The sequence below is a fragment of the Balaenoptera acutorostrata genome, chromosome 2 (assembly GCF_949987535.1).
Source record: "Balaenoptera acutorostrata chromosome 2, mBalAcu1.1, whole genome shotgun sequence".
NCBI lineage: Eukaryota > Metazoa > Chordata > Mammalia > Artiodactyla > Balaenopteridae > Balaenoptera > Balaenoptera acutorostrata.
The window spans coordinates 7,340,291-7,360,122 of NC_080065.1; the positions used below are offsets into that span (position 1 = coordinate 7,340,291).

Here is a 19,832-nt window from a genome sequence, read left to right on the forward strand (position 1 = left end):
TATTCTTAATGTTATATGACTTTCATTAGGCCTGTCTTTGTTATAGTTGCCCTTTGCTTTTCAACTTGAACCAGTGATTCTTAACCATTTTAGGAAATCAGACCCCTTTGAAAAATATTTATGAAAATTCCAGTTTTCACTTTCCTTATAGAAGCATATGCTTCTGCTCATGTGTGATTCTCTCTCCCTATTCATGTTTATACACACACATTTTTGTCTCCTCCCATTTCCCCTTAAGGCCATTAAATTTTTTTCCAAGATCCATGAAGCCCCTAAGTTAATTACAGCATGGTCAACTCTGATGGCTTTTCCGGTAACCTCATGGAACTGAGGGGATACTGTTCTTTGTTCTTTGTAGACTACATAGAGCCATAATCTCTTATATCGGTCATTATATCTATGCTTCCCCCCACCCCTGACCCCAGTCTCATATCACTGTCTGTAGAAAGTACATAGACCAAAGATTTATTTATACTGTGCATTCATAACGGTGATAAAGGCCTTTAACAACAAGTAGATATGGTTTTTTGGGTCCTACCCCTGTTTGCACCCCACCTTCCAAAAAAAACCCGAGCTTGTATTCAGCCTATCAGTAGACCTTTGTATGAGTAGCTGACTGAACTGTGTGCAGTGATTGAATTTGGGGAAGATGTTTTAAGTTGCCTGGTTTTCTAATTCCCTAGTAAATCCCGGTTTTACAGGACTGTGTTTTGGCCTTGTGTAGAATGAGCCAAATGACATGACTTTAATACTTTACTTTCTTTCACAGGAAAAGTAAAACTACTTCTGAAGGAACTCTGGCTCTGTATAAACACAACACACAGACTACCTGGTGAAAGCAGCAGATTTGTCCCAGGTGAGAGAGAAGCTTCCAGAAGTACATTTCATACATGCAGTAGAAATGTTTACTGTGGTCATTATATGCCTTCAGTTTTTAATATCTCCTGAATCTCACATTGGAAGAGTGAAATAAACTAGGATGGGTACTTAAAGTCATACAGAACTCCATTCCCTCCAGGGTGACTTCTAGTCTCAGTGAATGCATCTGGCTTTTTATTTTGTAATAGCACCTTTCGTCAGGGAGTATTCATGGAAACTGGAAGACACATGGGGGGAGATGTATATGGCAGGTGTACGCGGAAGACCGAGTTTCACCGTTTTCCCACTTTTGTCGCCTCCCATCCCAGGACCCCATGTTGCATTTAGCAGTCATTCTTCCTTTAATTGCCTGCAGTCTGACAGTTAACGGTCTTTCTTTGTCTCACATCTCTGACCCTTTTGGAGAATACGAATCATCTGGTAGAATACGAATCTTTTGGTTTGTGGGATATTTTCTTGTCTGAGAGCGAAGCTGTGTATTTTTGGCGAGAGTCCCCCAGTAGTGTGCCAGGGGAGAGGGGGTGTGGGTCTGCACTGTCCCTGGGGATGTTAACCTTGATTACTTGTTTCAGGTGGTGGTGGCCAGGTTCCTCCATGTAAAGTTTCTGTTGCTTCCTTACTCATTGATTATCTTGAGGAAGATGCTTTGACACTGCAAATATTCTGTTTCTCTCCAACTGTAGCCCACTGATTTTAGCATCTCTTGATGGATCGTGTCTGCTACGATTACTACTCTAATGGTTTTTGTATTTCCCTCATTCCTCCTACGTGTATTAATTGGAATTCTTCAGTAAGGAAGAGCCGTCACTTTTCACCACTGACTTGTTTATTCACTATTTCTGTCAGTGTAGTCTCACAGATATTTATTTTATTCTGTATGTTATAATACAGTACTTTCATTATCTTATTCAAATTGCTCCAGATTTGGTTATTGGGACCATCTTTAGTTTGGCTCCTGGGTCTTTTAGGCATGTCCCGTCCTGTTTTGAGTACTTCTTTACTTCTGGTACTGCGAGCTGTTTAAGGCTCAGCTCGTATTTTCCCCTCCCCAGCCCTGTTATCAAACACTGCTCCAAGGAGCCCTGAGGCCTTCTGCAAAATGTATTTTTTTTTTAAATATTTATTTACTTATTTAATTCGGCTGTGCCGGGTCTTAGTTGCGGCATGTGGGAATCGGCATGCATGCGGGATCTAGTTTCCCAACCAGGGATCAAACCCGGGCCCCCTGCATTTGGAGCATGGAGTCTTACCCACTGGACCACCAGGGAAGTCCCAAAATGTATTTTTACAGCTTTCAAATAGGACAAATGGTTATTTCTAGTTATCTCCTAGGACACAATATTTTTACTAACAATTAGCATTACTGCAGTATACCAAAATCCAAATCCAAAGAGAACTAGCGTTTTCTAGTAGTTTTCTTGTTGCGTTATAATGCAAAGTATTTACGTGACCTAGTCAGGTTCCTTAGCTAGAATATTATACAAATATGGTCGTGGAGTAGCCTAATATAGGTTGATTTTAGACAGGGAAGATAGTGTTTCCTATCACCTTGTATGCAGAAGCTGTTTCTCCCCAGTCCTGCTGATTTCCCAAGAGAATGAGGGCATCGTCAAGGCCCGTTACCATGGCGGCGGATGGGCGCCTTGGCACGGACACCCTGCTGCTAATGGGACACGGGCATCTCACCATCCACCTGCCTGTCTTCTCGGTTGCTTGTTGTGAGGGAAGCATACTTCTGTGGAATATGTTCAAGTCTTACAGGATATTCTTTAGGAAGGGATTCGTTGCCTTTTAAAAATGTTTCTACTTGGATTTAATGCAAGCATTTTGAACTGTTAAAATAAGGCTTTTTTAAGAGGTTTTCTTTATATATATTTTTTCCCCACAGAAAAACCTGCCAAAGAAAACCCCAGAGCCTTCGAGCCCAGGGAAGGTGGTGTGTCCCCTCCAGCAGGGGGCAGCGCTCTCAGGCCCTCGGCCGTGCGGACGTGCCTGGCAGAGCTGTCCATGGAGGTAGAGGGCGACTTCTCCGCGTGTGGCGGCGCGGGGGGAGAGAGGCCGGGCGGAGCAGCTTGCCGTGACGATGGTGTCTCTCAAGAGGACCGGAACCCTGAGGCTCTGGCGCAGGGGAGTGAGGCTGACCGCGCTGACTTTTCTGATCGCGATCATTCTTTTGATGAAGATCTTCAGGCTGCCGTCGACTTCTTCAAGCTCCTGCCGCCTCTTCTGTCCCCGGTGCCCTCACCCCCTCTGCTGTCCGCCCCACACCTGGGTGCATTTCCGTCCTCACTCTCACCTGTAAGTTGACACTTTGCATTACCTGGTGGCCACGTTGTCCATCCTGCTACGGGAGCTCAGACCAGGTCGTGTCAGGGAGGAACGTGAGGATTTAACAAGGCGGGCCGGTGCCCTTGGGTCCACGTGCACATACGGCTTTTTTCATTTTGTACTAGGGGTGCATTTTTATTGTTTTCATCTACAGTGTACTGTAGGCCTCCTGTGTCTTAATTGCTTACTCTTATCTTTAGTGCCTGACTCATAACAGATATGGAATGAATGAATTAAACAAGTGTTTATAGACATGGAGTTTTTCAGAGATGGGAAGTCCATGTATAGAGCATGCAGGTCAGTTAGGTTGCTGAATTCCCCACCTTCATGCAATGAATTCACCATCTTTTTGTGTGTTTGCAGAATGGTTTATTGTAATTTCTTAGGAAGTTAGTCTTGACAGAGCAGATTTGTATGCTTTTTGGCTTAAGGAACAGATAAATGACTCCTTGAGTCACATCCTTCATTCGGGAAACCATAATGCACGTCTGTTACGTTCTGGAGCCGGTGCTAGACATTGGGAAGGCTGAGGTGACATGGGCCGGGGTCACCCCGGTGGGGTCTTGTGAGGCGGTCGCCCCCATAACGGGGCCGTGGTGGAGTCCGCGCTGTTGGGAAGCATGCTGCCGGAGGGGCCTGGACACGGAGCTCACGCCGGAAGGAAGCCGGGCGGAGGGCGGCGGGAGCGTCTCCAGCGAGCGGGCGTCCCGGCCCAGCGTGTGGAGGGTGCGTTGTGTCAGGTGGAGGAGCTCTTTACACAGAGGTGTAGGACTCGGGGCGAACCTGACTCTGGGGAGCAGTCACCCAGACCGGGTCCCCGGGTCCATGTGTGTCCTAAGGACTCTCCATTGTATCCTGAAGGCAAAGGGAAGTCCCCGGTGGATCCAAAGAAGTGGAGCTAATGGTCCAGTTCCACTTGAAGGTTTTCGTTTAGTCACAGTATGAATGGGGAGGGGGAGGGGAGAGTCGGGAAGGAGGCAGGACTGTAGTCGGGAAGTCATTTAATCAGCAGTTTCCTCAGTTCTTGACAGCTGAACAGTAGTAGCATTTGAGTCAACCGCTTTGGAAAAGGTCCCGAGGTTGAGCGAGCAGCACGTCTCGAGAGATTTGCGGTGCGATTGTTAGGCGAGTGGGGGTCGAGGATGCTGGAAGCAACAGAGAAGAAGAACCTCTTTGGGTGGGGAGGTAATGTTAGGAATGTTAAGTGCTAGGTGTGCGCGGGATTTCCAGGTGCGGCGTGTGCGAGGTGCACCCCCGTCCATGGGCGTGGCGCTCAGAGCCAGGCTAGGTGGACGCAGGTGCTGGGGTGCCTCAGCCTGGGGGCCAGCAGAGGCCCGGGGCTGCGTGCTGCCATCCAGCCGGAATGCGTGTGTAGAAGAGGGTCGGGTCCCGACAGTCCTGGGGAGCTGTCAGTGCCGACACGGCCAAACAGAAGAGGAGGAGAGAGGTTGAAAATGGTCAGGACAGTGGAGGAAAACCAGGGGGTGATGGTGCCCTAGCATCCGAGGGAGGAAAGGATTTCTCCAGTGGGAGCAAGTTCATGTCAACGGTGGTGACCCTTCGTCAGTCCCTGGGCCTCGCAGGCCAGGGGGCACGGGTGGCTGAACCGGCTCTCCTGGGGGCCGTGTGGTAGCTGCGGGTCACTCAAGACGGGAGGGGCTGGTGGGGAGTCACGGGGGGCTTCCGGAGCAGACCCGGAGTCAGGGGCCGTGGAGGAGGCAGAGGTGTCGGGGTACAGCACAGGCATGAGGTGTGGCCAGAGGGGTCTGCAGGGTGACACCCAGAGCGATGGCCGGGCTGGCGCTGGGGCGAGCTGCACTGGGCCAGAGCCCGCGGCTCGCCGGGGAAGGCAGGCGGGGCTGGGCAGCTAGAGGCGGAAGCCTTTTGGGCCAGAACATGGGGACGTCAGAGTTGAGAGGAGGCCTGCTTCGAAGTTAGGAGAACAGACGTAACCCTAGGCTGCATGTGGAGTAGAACTGGGAAGCTTCTCCGTTTGGGGAGAAGCAGTGTGAGTGCAGGAAATGCTGGGGAGAGGCAGCTTCTTTAAGGAAAGAAGGTGAAGCAGTGCTGTGCTCGTTGAAACCTACCCATCCATTGATAGAGTCCAGAGAGTGGACTACCCTTTGCTCAGATTCTTCAGGAAGCACACACTTTTTTAATGCATTTAGTTGGTAGCTGCGTTTAGTTGACTGCAGTAGTATTTTACTAACTAATTAATATAATTCATTTATATTTAAGGAAATCTACTTCGGAGAGTGTACGGATTCCAGTGATCATGACTCGGCCCAACATAGAAATTCGGAGCCTGTTTCAGAAGATGATACACCTGAATCGCTGGACTGTTTTAGCTCATCCGGAAAAAGTAAAGGAACTGGAACATGGGAGGAAAAGCTCCAACCACACGAAGCCACCCAAGCTCTAAATACATTGGAAGTCAATGAGGTGACAGCGGTTGGGTTTGGGACATTTACAGCAAACCTGAGAGAACCTGCAGCCGCGTTCCCCTCTGCTCATGAGAGACACTGGACGGTGTCATCTGAGTCCGTGAGCGAGGGAGAAAAAGGTGTTTTGGATGAGGCAGGAAGACAAAGAGAGGTTCGGGAGATGGATGGGTCAGTGCAGACGGAGAAGACACGTCCTAAAGCCACGGGCAGCGAGCGTGTTGAGACGCTGTCGAGCAGCCTGGCTCTAGAGGAGGGCATGGCGCTTGGGACGTCAGCCTCGTGTCAGCCTCCCCTGGGCCCGTGGCCATCGAATGAGCCCAGCGCACCTGAAGGAAAAACCCCAGTGTCCGGAGTGATAGGATCACCCAAATCGGAGGTGGCCAAGCGGACACTGACTGATGGGGTCACTTCGGCATCAGGTCGCCTGTCCACTTCTGGTCATTTTCAGGGACTGTCTGGAGAATTGGAGAAGGAAAGAGAAGCGATGCCAGGGTTCGTTTCAGGAGACCCCTCTGCCCCAGGAGCAGCAGGGGCCGCGCTGGCTGCCGCGGCGCTCGGTCTGGGGGAGGAGTCGTCTTCCCCTGTGGCCTCGTCTCTCTGCGGTCACCCCCGCTCTCCCCCTGGGCTGGAGGGTGACGCTGAAACATCTCTTCCTACTGAAGCAGGCCCTCTCGAGCTGCGTCGTTTGGAACAGGCTGCCATGTTCACCGTGACAGATGTGCATTCTGAGCCCCCGGAGCGTCCCATAGGAGAAGGCCACCTGGAGAACAGCTTACGCGCTCTGAGCCCAGTGTCGGAGGCGTCTGATTCTAACGGTCAGAGGGGCAGCGAGGTGGGGTGTACGACCCTTGTGAAGGGCATGAACGATATCTGCTCACTCCTGCAGTCAGGATTCTCGGGAGCCGCCAGAGGCGGGCCGGGTGAAAGGCCAGGTCCGAGGGTCGAGCTCACGCCGAGTCGGTCAGATTTCACGTCGTTGGCAGGGCCTCAGTCTGGCTTGATCAGGAGTGGCTTTGGCTTTGGTAAAAGCACTTCGTGGCACCACAGTGATCTGTTACGGCGAAGTGGTGAAGAAAGGCTGGGACCTCAACCTGAACGTGATCAAGAGGCGGCGGCGTCCTCAGAAAGCCGAGGCTCAGCGTCCACGCCTGAACGTGCTGGAGAGGATAACAGCCCTGCGGGGTTCAGGGCGCCTGCATCCTTGTTGCCTAACCAGGTGTCAGTTATCACCAAGCAGGCACGGCCCGAAACCATGCAGGGCGCACGATGGGAGCCCTCGAGACTGGCTAGGAGGGAGCCCCCCTTAGTGACAGACGTTGATAATGGGGCTGGTCGGACGCCCTCTGGAGCAAGATGTGAGGAGAGAGCGCACACAGCACCGAGAAGCAGGGGGGCGGCTGCTACAGAGAGCGCTGCCCCGCGAGTTTCCTCCCCCTGGAGAAAATCAGACTTTGATTCTCCAGGGGGTTCTTTACCAGTAGAAAGTTCCTGTTATCCCACAGATAGTACATTATCTTTCTCTTCTGGCGACATCCTGGTCCCAAACCAAGACGTCGTGATGGAAGCCACAGTGCAGGAAGAGGTGCAGAAGCAGAGCCCGTGTCTTCCTGCCACAGATGTGGACACATCCAGGCTGGATGTGGATAAACTTCCAGCCACGGAGGTGATGCTGTCAAGAGGTTTTCCTGCTGGAGACACCGTCGGAGCCTCTGGGGAGGCCCTGGCCGTGACACGGGACCCGTCTGTTGTAGAGCACGGCCCAAAGGAGCATCTGCAACTGCCCTCTCACACTCCTGGGGGGGCTTCTCCTGCAGCCCTAGACACCGCAGAGACCGCTCTTTCGCCAGCGTTTGGCAGCAAAGGTGAGGAGAAGCGTGCTGTGCTGCAGAGTAGCCCCCCTGGTGCCCTGCACTGCTACATGGGCATCCGCGAGGCAGGCGGAGGCGACACTGAGGTAGAAGAGAGCGAGGCGCCGAGCGGCAGCGAGGGAGAGAACGACCCCGAGGCCGGGCTGGAGGACGGCCAGCAGAGCGCGGTCGGGGCCTCCGGCAGGGGCCTGGGGGCCGCCGGCGCCGGCGTGGCCGAGACCAGGCCTTCCGTGGAGGTGGGGCGCCTGGCCGCGGCTCTGCGGGACTGCACCCTCGGTGCGCTCTCCGAGACAGCCGGGCTTTCCGCGTCCGAGGTCGTGATGTTTCTTGAAAGTTGTCAGTTAGGAGGGTATAGTTCGGGGGACTCTGTTTCAGAATGTTCTAGCAAAGGAACCCTAAATGAAGGGATGAACAGGGAATTAAAGCAAAGGGAACCCTCAGGAGAAAAGTACAGAAAGCACGTGTGTGAAGAGGAGGCACTAGAAGCCTCTGAGGGGTGCACCGGCTCCTCGGAAGACGACGGCTGCCCTTCAAGGGGCACAAGGCAGCTGGCCCAGCGCTCCTTGGAGATGCTGCCCGGGGCGCTCACCAGGGTCCGCCAGGAGCTGCAGGCCGACCGCGAGGACGCGGGTGGGCAGGATGCACCTGACGGCGTGACAGCAGAGCATGAGGAAGAGCAAGTGCTGCCTCGGGAAACAGCCGGCTCCTCTGCGCCCCTGACGCCGGCTGGCTCGGGCGCTCGGGGCGGTTCTCCCACTGGTGGTGGGCCTGACCATGAAAACACGCACAGCAGGTCTGGGGGTAACTTGGATGCGACCAGGCCAGTGGATGGTAAGGAAGGGGTCTCGTCAGAACCCCCGGAGCCCTCGCCCCTGTGCGCTGCCCCGGGAGTGGGGCCGGGAGACGTGGCGTTTCAGTGTCAGATCTCTACGGTGACCTCCGAGGTTATAAACGTGCTGATAAATAACGATCAGAATCTAGTCATTGAGAAAGGGGACAACTGGACCATCATCAATGGGGTAGCGCTCATGCCAGACGTGGACCAGGTTATCCTGTGTGACGCTCCTGAAGATGCCCCCGTTTCCCCGGACCCAGAAGGGCTGGCAGCTGGCTTCATTCCCGTTCCTTCCGAGGAGAAGTCCCCAGAGACCGGTCGCCCTGGCCTTCCTTCTCAGGAGCCCCAGTGTGGCAGTAGTGTGGCCGGAACCCAGGGCGATATCTCAAGCAGCGGTCAGAGTGCTAACTTTGATAAAAGTCGTTTGCGGAATAGACCCGTTAAACCCAGCGTGAGGATTAGCGCTGAGATATATGATCAAAACTTTGAGACGCAGACTGTGCCTTCGGATCACACTTACTGTAATTCGAAGCTAGAGCCGCTGAGCAAAAATAAGAGTCGAGCAAAGATTTCAAACAGAGATCAAACACACAAACTGGTAAAGACGTTAGCGTCGAGCAGAGTGGAGACGACTCAGAGTGAAGTTTCTCCGTCATTTTCCGGAGAAAGAGGGAACGGAAAAACTCAGAGGAGTCAAACGCAGACCATCCTAGCCAGCGCCGACACGTCCACTCCTGCGGACTGCTGTGCGGACACGCTGAGTAAGATCCGGCAGGAGGTGGGCCCCCCCCTGCCCCCGCTGCTGGCTCCTCTCATAGCCACGCCTCCAAGGACTTCACAGCCAGCCTCTCCGCCGATGTCGAGTTCCAGCCCCTCCTCACCCGTCTCTCCCCGCGGCCCGATCTCTCCGCCGTGTGAGATCCCGGTGTCTCCTGTGGTGTCTCCTGTGGTGTCTCCTGTGGTGTCCCCCTTGCCGGAGGAGCCAGGGCACTCCTCTCCTCCACAAGCGTCCCCATCCCCGTCCACCGCCCTGGCCAGTGACAGGGCCTTGTCATCGCCTTTGCAGTTTTGTGCTGCGACCCCAAAGCACGCCGTCCCCGTGCCCGGCCGCCTGCCCCCGTTCGCCTCTGCCCATCCGGCGGTGGCAGCGCCCCAGGAGAATTCCGTGAAGATCCTGGACACCATGTACCCAGAGCTGTCCGCCAGGGCCCGCACCCTCAGCATCCTCAAAGGGAACATCCAGCTCACGCGAGGCCCGCCGGCCGACCCCAAGAACCTGCCGGGGCCCGCCAGCGCCATCAGGGGCTTCAAAGCCATCACTTCAAGCTCAACCGCCTTTGTGAAAGCAGGGGGCAGCTCTGGTGGTGACTGTAAGCGGGACAAGTCGAGAGATCTGGGGCCTCCGCAGGATTCGGGCGGGAAAAGGGCGCCGTCAGCGGGTACACCGAGGAGCGCTAAGAGGTTGCGCCTGGACAGCGGGTCCCCGGAGCCAGAGCCGCCCTCGGAGGGCGTCAGCCGGAGCCCCCAACGGAACCCCTCCCAGGCTGCAGCCGTGAGGGCAGAGGAGGAGGGGCGGCGTCTTCTGGCCGTCGGTGCAGTCTCACAGTCACCCCTGAGCCCCACGGAGACCGTGGAGTCCTACGACGGCGCCGTAGCGGAGGCCCTGAAGAAGATCGCGGAGTCGTCCTTTGACCTGTTGCCTGTTATTCGTAGTCATGTGTATGTGGGAAACATCTCCAAAAAGCCTGTGATGAGAGATCAAGAGAAAGAAGTTGTTTATGAATTTAGCACAACAAGAAAGGTATGTGGCTTCTTTGCTCTGGGGGCGTTAGGAATCGCATGTCCTCAGACACGGGCCGCCCCCTGTCAGCGAGAGGGGAGCCGGCCCGAACAGAAGTTCATTCTCAGAGACGGGCAGTCACCCGTGTAAACGTTAGCGCCTATACTTTATTTCTAGCCAGCATTTTGTACATTTGAGAAGTGATAAGGCGCTGGAGATTTGATAATTTGTATTCACCAAATACCTTAAAATTTTAAAGGAAAAAAAAAAAAAGTCCTGTCAGGACTTAAATTGCGTATTTCCCATTGATTCTGGCATGCTTAAAAGCTTGAAATGATTTGCTTCAAAGCATCAAATTGCTATGTAATAGAGCCTTTCTTTTCTGTGAATGGTATTATATACACACTTGAGAATTTTGAGAGTCAGAAAGGTAGTGTGTGGGTTTTGCACCCTCCCCCCCTTGATGTAGGTCAGAAATCAAACAGGAACAGATGCTTAGTTTCGGGAAGGGGGCTGGGGGAGGATTATGCAGATTTACCTACATGGTTTATTAGGACTTTCCTCGGTTTTTATTTTCTACATATTTATGTTGATACTGGGTGGATGATTTCCAGTGTCCCATGGATTATGCTTTATCGGTTATCTGTACATCCTTGGAATCACAATGGTATAAATATTTATTTTTCTTAGATTGCATTTCAGAAAGCACAAAGCAGTACAGGTAACTTTGGAAAGATGTTTATTTTCAAATGACTGAATGTATCAAATTATTTAATGCTCCTTTTCCTGGGCGAGGAAAACATTACCCAGTATTTTAAGATCTAAACAGGATAAATGTGTAGAGCACGTTGGAGTTCAGAAAACAAGAATGGGAGTAGAATTCGAGTGGATTTAATACACACATACAGATTATTTTAGTAAAAACCAAAAAGTGGTCATTTGTAGGAGTGGTGGTAGTGACAGTAGGCATCCAGGTGTCCTGGGACTCGCCGCGTGGCCCCTGCAGCCCCACTGACCCCCGGCCGCCGACAGGCGTGGGCTCTCTCCTCCCCGAGCCTCACAGCTTTCCCTGCTAAAGCAAGTTACCACGGTGGGTGTTGTCCTCTACTGTCTGAGACAGGGCATGTTTTATCTTTCCAACTTTCCAAAAGGTACTTAATTTTGTAACTTTTAGCTGGTCTTTAGTAGGCTGAAGATTAGTATCAGTGTACATTGCCTTTTCGTTTTTGTTTTTTGTTTTTTCCAATTCAGCCTTTAGCAGAGTGCTTGCTTCACTCTATTCTCTCAGAACTGAAAACTCAGAAGATGTCTGTGGAGCACAATTACATCCACGCCCTCTGCAGAGTGTATGTGGGTATTTGTCGGCAGCTGGGAGACTTGGAAAGAGCTCGCTTGTTTTGCTACAGCCTACTTAAGGAAGGTATGTTTAGATGGCGACATTCTTGTATTGAACACGGGTTGTTGCTTTTTTATCTGCTTATATGTGCATCTGTATTTTCAGCTAAGGTATTGCTGTGTATCTTTTAAAATCATGCTGTCTTGTGCATTTGCCAGAAGGCATGAAGAGCCTTAGCTATAGACCCAGCTATACCTGGTTTTCAGTGGGAGAATTTGTGTGACTTAAGCTTACTTCGGTCAGTATATACATTTCCACTTGTGTATGAAAGTGTATCTCTCATTAGTGTGTATCGGTTTTATTCCTTGTGCAGCTACTTTAGAGTCAGATATAGTTGACACAAGATAATGGAATCATTTTAAAGTGACAAACCGCTCTGCTCTGTTACTAGCTGGAAAGGGCAGAAACGCTAAGATGGATTCATTCATAAGCTCATGGAAAGAAAAGTTTCAGGGAGAAATGGAAAGGAGGGCTGTCCTTTGATTCTCTTTTCCTTTTACTACTATTTCTTAAGTCTATTAATGGAGCAAATAGGACTCCTTCTTCATATCAGATCATCAGTGGAAACATTTTAATATAGCAAAGTGATACACAAATGGAATTTAATGCTACATCAGAGAGTCTTATCTAGATTGCAAAGATTGATAATCTTTTACTACCATAGTGTTTATGGGGCTTAAATATCAGGATAATTGAATCTGTCACTTGCAGAGTTGTGAGTGAGGCTGCTGTGTTTGTTGCCCACTTCATTTATTTTTTCAGTCACTGACTTATTTAACAAATAGTTACGGGGTGCACATAAGTGTTAAGGCTTTTGATGGTGACCAAACCCAGGTATAGATACAGCCTTCCAGTGGGGCGCACACGTCAGGTTTTATCAGTGAAGGGCAGCAGGAAGCAGGGCGACAGGGTCTCTGCAGAGCCCACGTGGGATTTCTGGTTCTTCCTCAGACACACCCAGCCCGCTCTCACCTCTGGGTCTTTGTAACAGGTTCTCTGTCGGGAAGCTTTTCCCTCTGCTTTGCTATGGTTACGCTGTTACCTTTTCATTTGCTGTCTCTTTCCTCTACTAGGTCACGTACTCTGTAAGGACAGGGATTTTGTTTGTCTTGTTCCTACTACATCCTCACCCCAGAAGAATGTGTTGTATGCTCTCGTTAAGTATCTGTTGAATGAATGACTTGTGCTGTGGAAGGTGGGTTTGAGAGAGTCTCAGGGGTCAGGGAAGCTTTGCTCCTCGGAGTGCCTTTTGAACTTAGATGTGAAGATAAAAGTGAGGGAGAGAATTCCAGGCAGAGGGAACAGCATGTGGGGTCCTGAGACAGGAGGAAGTATAATCAGATAAGCACAAGGTTTCTAAAGTAACAGATCAAAATAGTGCAGTGAGTTTATGCTTTGAGTTACCCTCTCTCTATACACCCTGCAGTGTTAGATAAAATAGAACAGAGAAAACGAAAAAGATGCGGCGTCATGCCAAACAAGATACGAATCTTCGTGTTGACTGATACAACCAGTTGCGAAACACTTCGACAGTTTTTTATAAAATTAAACAGTTTATCATATGACACAGATATGTCACTCTCGGGTACTTACTCAACAGAAATAGAGACATATCCACATATCCATATACAGTTCACAGGTATTCAGAGCATCTTAATTCATAATAGCCCATGGTTGGAAACAAAGGTCCATCAGGAGTTGAATGAAAAACCAGTGTGGTATATCAAGCAGTTGGAATACTACTCAGACAAACGAGGAAAGGGCTAGTGATGCGTGCGGCAACATGGATTTTGCTGAGAGGGGGATGCCAGACAGAAAAGGGCACACGCTTTACGAATCTCTTCATAAACATTTGAGAAAAGGCCCGTGTGCAGAGTGACAGTAAGCAGATCAGGCTTGTCTGTATTGGGGCAAAGTGATTCACTGAAAGGGTCAGACCATGGGAATTTGGGATGATGGAAATGTTCCATCTGTGGGTTGTAGTGGGGGTTACATGGGTGTGTTCATTTGTCAAAATCCTTCAGACTGTCTGCTTAAAGAGTGTATTTTATTGTGTGTAAGCTGTGCCTCGATTAACTTGATTAGACAGACAGAAAAGACAAGCCGTGGCGTTGGAGAAGGTATTCATAAGAAATGGATTATCAGTCATAACTTATAAAAAAACATCCCTTCATACCAAAAGCCTTAGGTGTTCTTCAAGTGAGTTCTGTCTTGTAAATGCATAAAACATGGCCTGAAAGGACACGCACCAAATGGGCGGGTTCTGGGTGCAGGGTCTGGAACCTGCGAGATGAGGTTTGCCTTCTCTCCTTGTTTTGGAGTTTATTGCTCTTTTCTACAGTGGTGTATACTCATGCACTGTGTTTCAAATTCTATTAAAGAAAGTTGGCCAAAGGGAAAGAAAGGTTGGCTGGGGGGGTGGGGGGAGGGGAGTGATGGGTGGGAGAGATGGAGAAGCAGAGTTGAAATAACTGAGGCTGGGGCCTCGTCAGGCTTCCTCCCTTTAGCTTTAGGTGGCCCTGCTGTGCACAAGGGGAAATTATTCAAATATATTCTTAGTTTGTCATTTATTCACTTAATCAGACATAAAGGTTTATTATCTTGTTTTTTTCTCATAGATTTTCCAGAGTCTGAAAAATTGACTTTGTTCATTGCAAACATGTGGCATGATATATTTATCTCTCAATCGGTGATTAATAAGGCAATGCAGTTGGTAGCCAGGCAACGCGCTAAAGGAGAAGTTTTGAACTGTTTGCGAGCTTTCCTCAATTGGGAGAAGGTGAGGTTTCTTTTTTTGTAATACTGTACTTGTAGGTCTTATATAAATGTTATTATTTGGTTTTGTATTAGTTTGTGAGCATTTCAGAGATATTATTCTTCATATTAGATCCTTTAAAATATCATTTTAGTCTAAGCTTATGCATTTTGTTCATTAAGTATGCATGAGACACTTTGGGAGAAGTTGTAGACCTGTGTGCTGTGTTAATTGAACAGAGTTTCTTTTGTGTACTAATTTATGGCTGATGAAATCTATACATGCGCATATATATGTGAGGGCTCGGAGGAGGTGCACATCATTTGCTTCTATAGTAGGTACTTAGGTGAAAAAATTGGTATCTCAATTCCTTCCTGTTACGATTTTTTCTGAATCTAATATTCTCTGTTTTTCTTTCCAGTTGAGGGAATTTGTGTTTGTTCTAAGTATTGTGTTCCATATTTTCTTTCATTATCTTATTTTCTTTAGTGACTGATATGTTAATATAGTATCTAGATTGGTGTTCTTTTCTTCATAGATTTTCTCTAATGAGAATCGCTGGTTGCTGAATTGCTAGTGGTAATCTTTAAGAAGAGGTATTGAAGTCAGTGAGGGGTTGACTTTCACATTGTTCTGCCCTTTTTAATGACTGTATTACTGTCCTCTTTTAAAAAAATTCTGGCTTATGCATGTAGTCGACTTTTGTATGTCATTTTGCTTTCCTTTTTAGTACTTTATGATGTTACTCTTCATTAGACTTTTATTATAAAAAGAAAAGGAAAGGGCTATTGGCAGATAAAAAGTTAGGGAATTTTAAAAAGCAAGTCTGTAATTATCTCTTCATCAATCCACCTAGACAAGCCAGAGTGTATTGGTGTGAGGTACCATCAGACTCCAGTCCCTTAGCAGTGAGAAGAGCATCATACACGCATTTCCACCCTCCGCGGTTACCTGCAGGGCCACTCCTGTCCCTGCTCGGTCTGCCTGCTTGTGCACTGGGGCCTTCTCCTTCGTCCTGTTGAGGATGAAGCCGGATATGTTTGGATGATAAAACATGATTAATGAAGAAGGTAGAATTTTAATAAGTGTGTTTAGCCTGTATCATATAATAAGTGTGTTTAGCCTGTATCAAATAAAAATATAAAGTCAAAGCTATTAAAAAAAAAAGAGGAATACTTGGGGGGGGGGAAATACCATTATAGTACAAGACTTCCAAATTCTATCCTACAGAACTCAATAGGTGTGAAGCACAAAAATAAGTAAAGAGGTAGTGGAATTCAACAATATAAAAAGTAAACTTGAGTGAAGACTGTATTTTTTCATATGTCTGTGACATTTGCAAAAACCAGTCATGCATTTGACCTGAATTTTTAAAAAGTAAAGAGTCTACACTCAATTCTCTGGCAATGACTCGGTAAAATTAGACAAAGAATTAAAAGATTCTATAAAAATTCCCTGGAGATCGAGATACACAGTCCTGGACAATCTGTGAACAAATAGAAACTCAGAAGTAAAATCACAGTATTTGGTATGAAAGGAAAACCCTTCATACCGAAGACCTCTCATTTTTGGAAAACTTACACTCATTGAAATAGTTTAAATGTCTTCATTATTAAACAAGTAATAAATAAAGTTCCCTGATAATCATCTTAAAAATTAAAAATTTGAGAAGGAATCCAGAAAAAAAATATAGTTTAAAAGGTGTAATAGTAATGAAGTAGAGAACAAAAAAAAAATTGCCTTTAAAAAATACGAATAAATCAGGTAACTCAGTTCAGATTAATGTAAAAAGAGAAAAGCAAAAATGTTCAAGATTTCAGAATGAGAGAGGCAGTGTGAGTAGAGATGGAGGGTGAAGAATGAGAAGACTGCCGCCTACAGCTTCATAGCAGGTTCGGGAACCGAGGATGGTTCCTTAGCAACATAAAAATGGTCAAAATTGGCTTTAGGGGTAAAACACTGGAATAAACCAGTTGTTTTCCATTTTAAAAGGTTGAAAAGGTGACTAAAAATTTAGTATACAAGAAGCGTGTATAGATTTCATCTGAATTTAATCTTTAAAGAACCAACTAATTCCAGTCTTTTTCAGGTGTAAGAGGAGATTGAAAGCCCCTTGTTCATTTCTAATAACAAAACCCAATAAAAAAAGAAAAAAATTATAAATCCACTGCTGCGTATGTACCCAAGGAAAGTCAAATTTATGTCCACAAAAAGGCTTGTACATGAATGTCCAAAGCAGCATTATTAATTACAGCCTAAAGCTGGAAGTAACCCAGATTTCTATCAATAGGTGAATGGACAAACTGTGGTATATCCATACAGTGGATTCCTACTCGGCAGTAAAAAGGGGTGTTCAAGCTACCTATATGTGCAAGAACGTGGAAAAATATCAAAAAAGCATGCATAGGTGTAAAAGAAGCCAGACAGAAGAGTCTAGTACAATCTGATTCAATTTTACGAATTTCTGGAAAAAGCAGACCGATATCTAGGGTCAGAAAGATGACAGAATGAATTTATTGAAGAATATTTTAAAAATTAAAAATTGTTTTTTAATAAAACTTTAATTCTCTGATTTCAGTTAATGAAAATTTGCATTCCTATCTGGATTGCAGTATCTTTCCTACCTGACTGGATTCTGCATTCTGCTTGGAGCTTTTTTATCTGGCCTGTCAACCACCATTGTATAGTCATTTTAGGACAGATGTTATGACTAAGATAAACATAGTTCTTTATTCAAAATAACTTTCAAAAGGTGTCCTTGAAAACTAAATGATTATTCATCTGATGCTTGTTAATACTCTTTGAGATCACCCACATGAGATATGTTGTATTTGAAACTCTAAATTTTCTTTTTTTTACCTTATTTGCTAGAATGCTCCTGCAGATGTTGGCTTCATGGTTTCAAAGCTGCTTTTGACCATACAGTTATGTCCAAAAACAGAATTTCAGTCCAGTGAAAGATTTGGTGAAGACCTAAGTGATAACACTTGGGAGTACATATGTGCCATTGATCTGCTCTGCTGCCATCAGAAGTGGATTTGGACACATGACAACATTATAAGGTACAGGGCTATTCTGCTAACTTAAGTTGGGTTATTTGAATTGTCAGGTAGTCTGTTCAGTGATTGCTGAATTGTGGTTTGAACCATTTTTGCTGTTTAAGGCAGCTGAAACATTTACAAAGCACATTTTGATTTGATTTGAGTAAGAGTTAATAAAACTACTCTTAAATGCCAGTGTCACTGCCACATCCCCTCGCTTTATTTTTTTTATGGTACCTTTCACTACTTTTCACTGTATTCTCTTATTACTAAAGGAAAATGAACCTCATGCAGGGGGACTTTGGTTTCCCTGGCCTCCCCCGGCACGTAGAGAGGGCAGCGCCCACACAGGAGAGGTGCTCAGCGAATACGTGTAGATTGAAATGTGATGGTCATTATCTTAGTGTACAGATACTATGGAAAAACCCACAGGAACAGAAATACTCAAAATTCTGGGTCAGCAGCTCTTCTCACTGGGGTTTCAGGAGAGAACTGGGCCTGTTAACGCTCAGGCGTCCATTTTATGTAATGAATTAACTTTTCTCTGTTCATCTACCTATGCAGCATGTTTGGAGAATGGAGAAAGTAGTCAAATAACTGTTCTGCAGTTAATTACAACCCGTAATTTTCTTAAAACCCTGACTGAGAAAGGCTGGTTTAAAGGGGTTTATCACATTGAAAAGGATTCACCAAAGGATTAATAATAGTCTGTATCTTTGAGACACCTGAGGAATATATTCTGTGGAAATCTGTTCTCTTGTTTTCCCTTCTTAACACTCGGGAAAGATTATACACCTGAATGTCAAATAATAGGTAATTGAATTATGGAATGTCTATATAATGAGATACAGCCATATTAGAATAAATAGCTATACATGGATTTTTATATACTGACACGAAAGTGTTTTTCGGTCTGTTACTAAGAAAGTGCCAGGACAGTCTGTTCAGTGCTGTCTGGGTAGTGATGTGTGAGTGGCTACCCTGGGCCTCATCTTCCTGGAAGCCCAGGAGGCAGGGGCCCTTCTGTCCCCAGTGACAGATGAGACCACCAAGGGTGGCGCCAGTCACAAGTGCTTTGTCCAAGGCCCCCGCTGGCGGTATGGACAGAGCTGGGTATCAGGATCTCTGCCTGGGCGATTCCAGACCCTGATCCCTAAGCACTGCAGTCACTTTGACTGTGGTGTTTACATACATGCAAGCATAGAAGTCTGGGGGAGGAAAAGCCCCAAATTAAAAGAGTGATAGTTATCTGAGAATGTGTTTTTAATGTACATTTTCCTTTCTTTTGTCTGTATTTAACTTTTCTAATATTATAAATACTATGTAAGAAGTTAATACATTTTTGAAAAGAGAGAGCAAAGAGGAACTGCCACTGTTTTCAGTCAGTAGATCTAGTTTCTTTAATCCATGTAAAGTGTGGTTCATTTCCTCTGGTTTAGTTCTTTGTACAAAATATAGCCTGTTTGTCCTTGCTTCACCCCGGGAAACTAGGCTTCTAGAACGCAGGTGCCACCTTACATCTGGATGGTCCACGTGAGGATCCAGACTCTGCTGCTTCCAGTTCTGTGACTTGGGGGCATTGTTCAGCATCTCTACGCTGAAGCCTTGTGAAAAGGGTTAAACAGAATAAAGATGCAAGCATGGGTGTTTGCAGCCTTTTTAAAGCCACTGTAAGCACAGAGATCCTGAATAGCTGGAAAGTTTGTGAGCTTTCCTTGTCTGTTCTCATGTTAGCCAAAAATGCTACATCTTTAAAAGTTCCTCCTCTTCACTAATTGTCTCCTATGGACCATTTTTAAGATAAGTTCTTCTTAATGTTTGAACGATGGTGGGTGAGCATACTTTCATATACATACATACATGTATATATTTGTTGTTGTTATTTTGTAGTAAGGAGCTGTGGCCTGTAATGGATAAGTGGATAAAATACAGAAAAGGACATGCAAACATTGCATACACTCCTGATATTATCATAGCGTCAATACTGAGGCTCATTGGTGAGTTGTCTGTTGTATTAAATTTATTCTTGTTATTGATGATATCTTGGTGAGAGAATAAGTGTGTAATAATATATTTTGACTGAAACTTCACTATAGTAACTGACTTTACAGCCACCAGAGTAGGTACTTTTGCACTAAATTAATTTTCATTACTCATACTCTTCCTTTGTAAATTAACATTTTATTCACCTTTTTCAGATTTAAGATTTTTCATGTTAGTACATTTTATTTATAATTGAACTCTTGATTCTCAGATATTAATTTTAATATACACACATGCACACACTTGCATATACACTCCAGGATACATAAATTGCTATAAATTACCGTTAATTTGATTTTTAAAATAAGTAGATACTTAATCCCTGCTTGCACCCCAGATGTTTTTTTTCATACTCGCTCAATAAGGATAACTATGTACTTCTATAATTGGGAACTAGTTTTATTTTGTTTCTGTAAATTGTAGGCTGAATAAACAGAAATTAAAATCATTGTTTAAAAATACT

General features: G+C 46.5%; 1 protein-coding gene across 2 annotated transcripts in view; it reads left to right on the top strand.

Moving 5' to 3' along the window:
- Positions 1-19,832, top strand: part of ICE1 (interactor of little elongation complex ELL subunit 1) — a 58,952-nt gene that overhangs the window by 28,957 nt on the left and 10,163 nt on the right. For both annotated transcript variants that reach the window (XM_057540553.1, XM_057540554.1), the window contains 7 exons: positions 770-856; positions 2,768-3,177; positions 5,446-10,155; positions 11,386-11,554; positions 14,149-14,309; positions 17,157-17,347; positions 19,217-19,323. In XM_057540553.1, the coding sequence (XP_057396536.1) occupies positions 770-856; positions 2,768-3,177; positions 5,446-10,155; positions 11,386-11,554; positions 14,149-14,309; positions 17,157-17,347; positions 19,217-19,323 (5,835 nt within the window). The remainder of the gene's footprint in view (positions 1-769; positions 857-2,767; positions 3,178-5,445; positions 10,156-11,385; positions 11,555-14,148; positions 14,310-17,156; positions 17,348-19,216; positions 19,324-19,832) is intronic.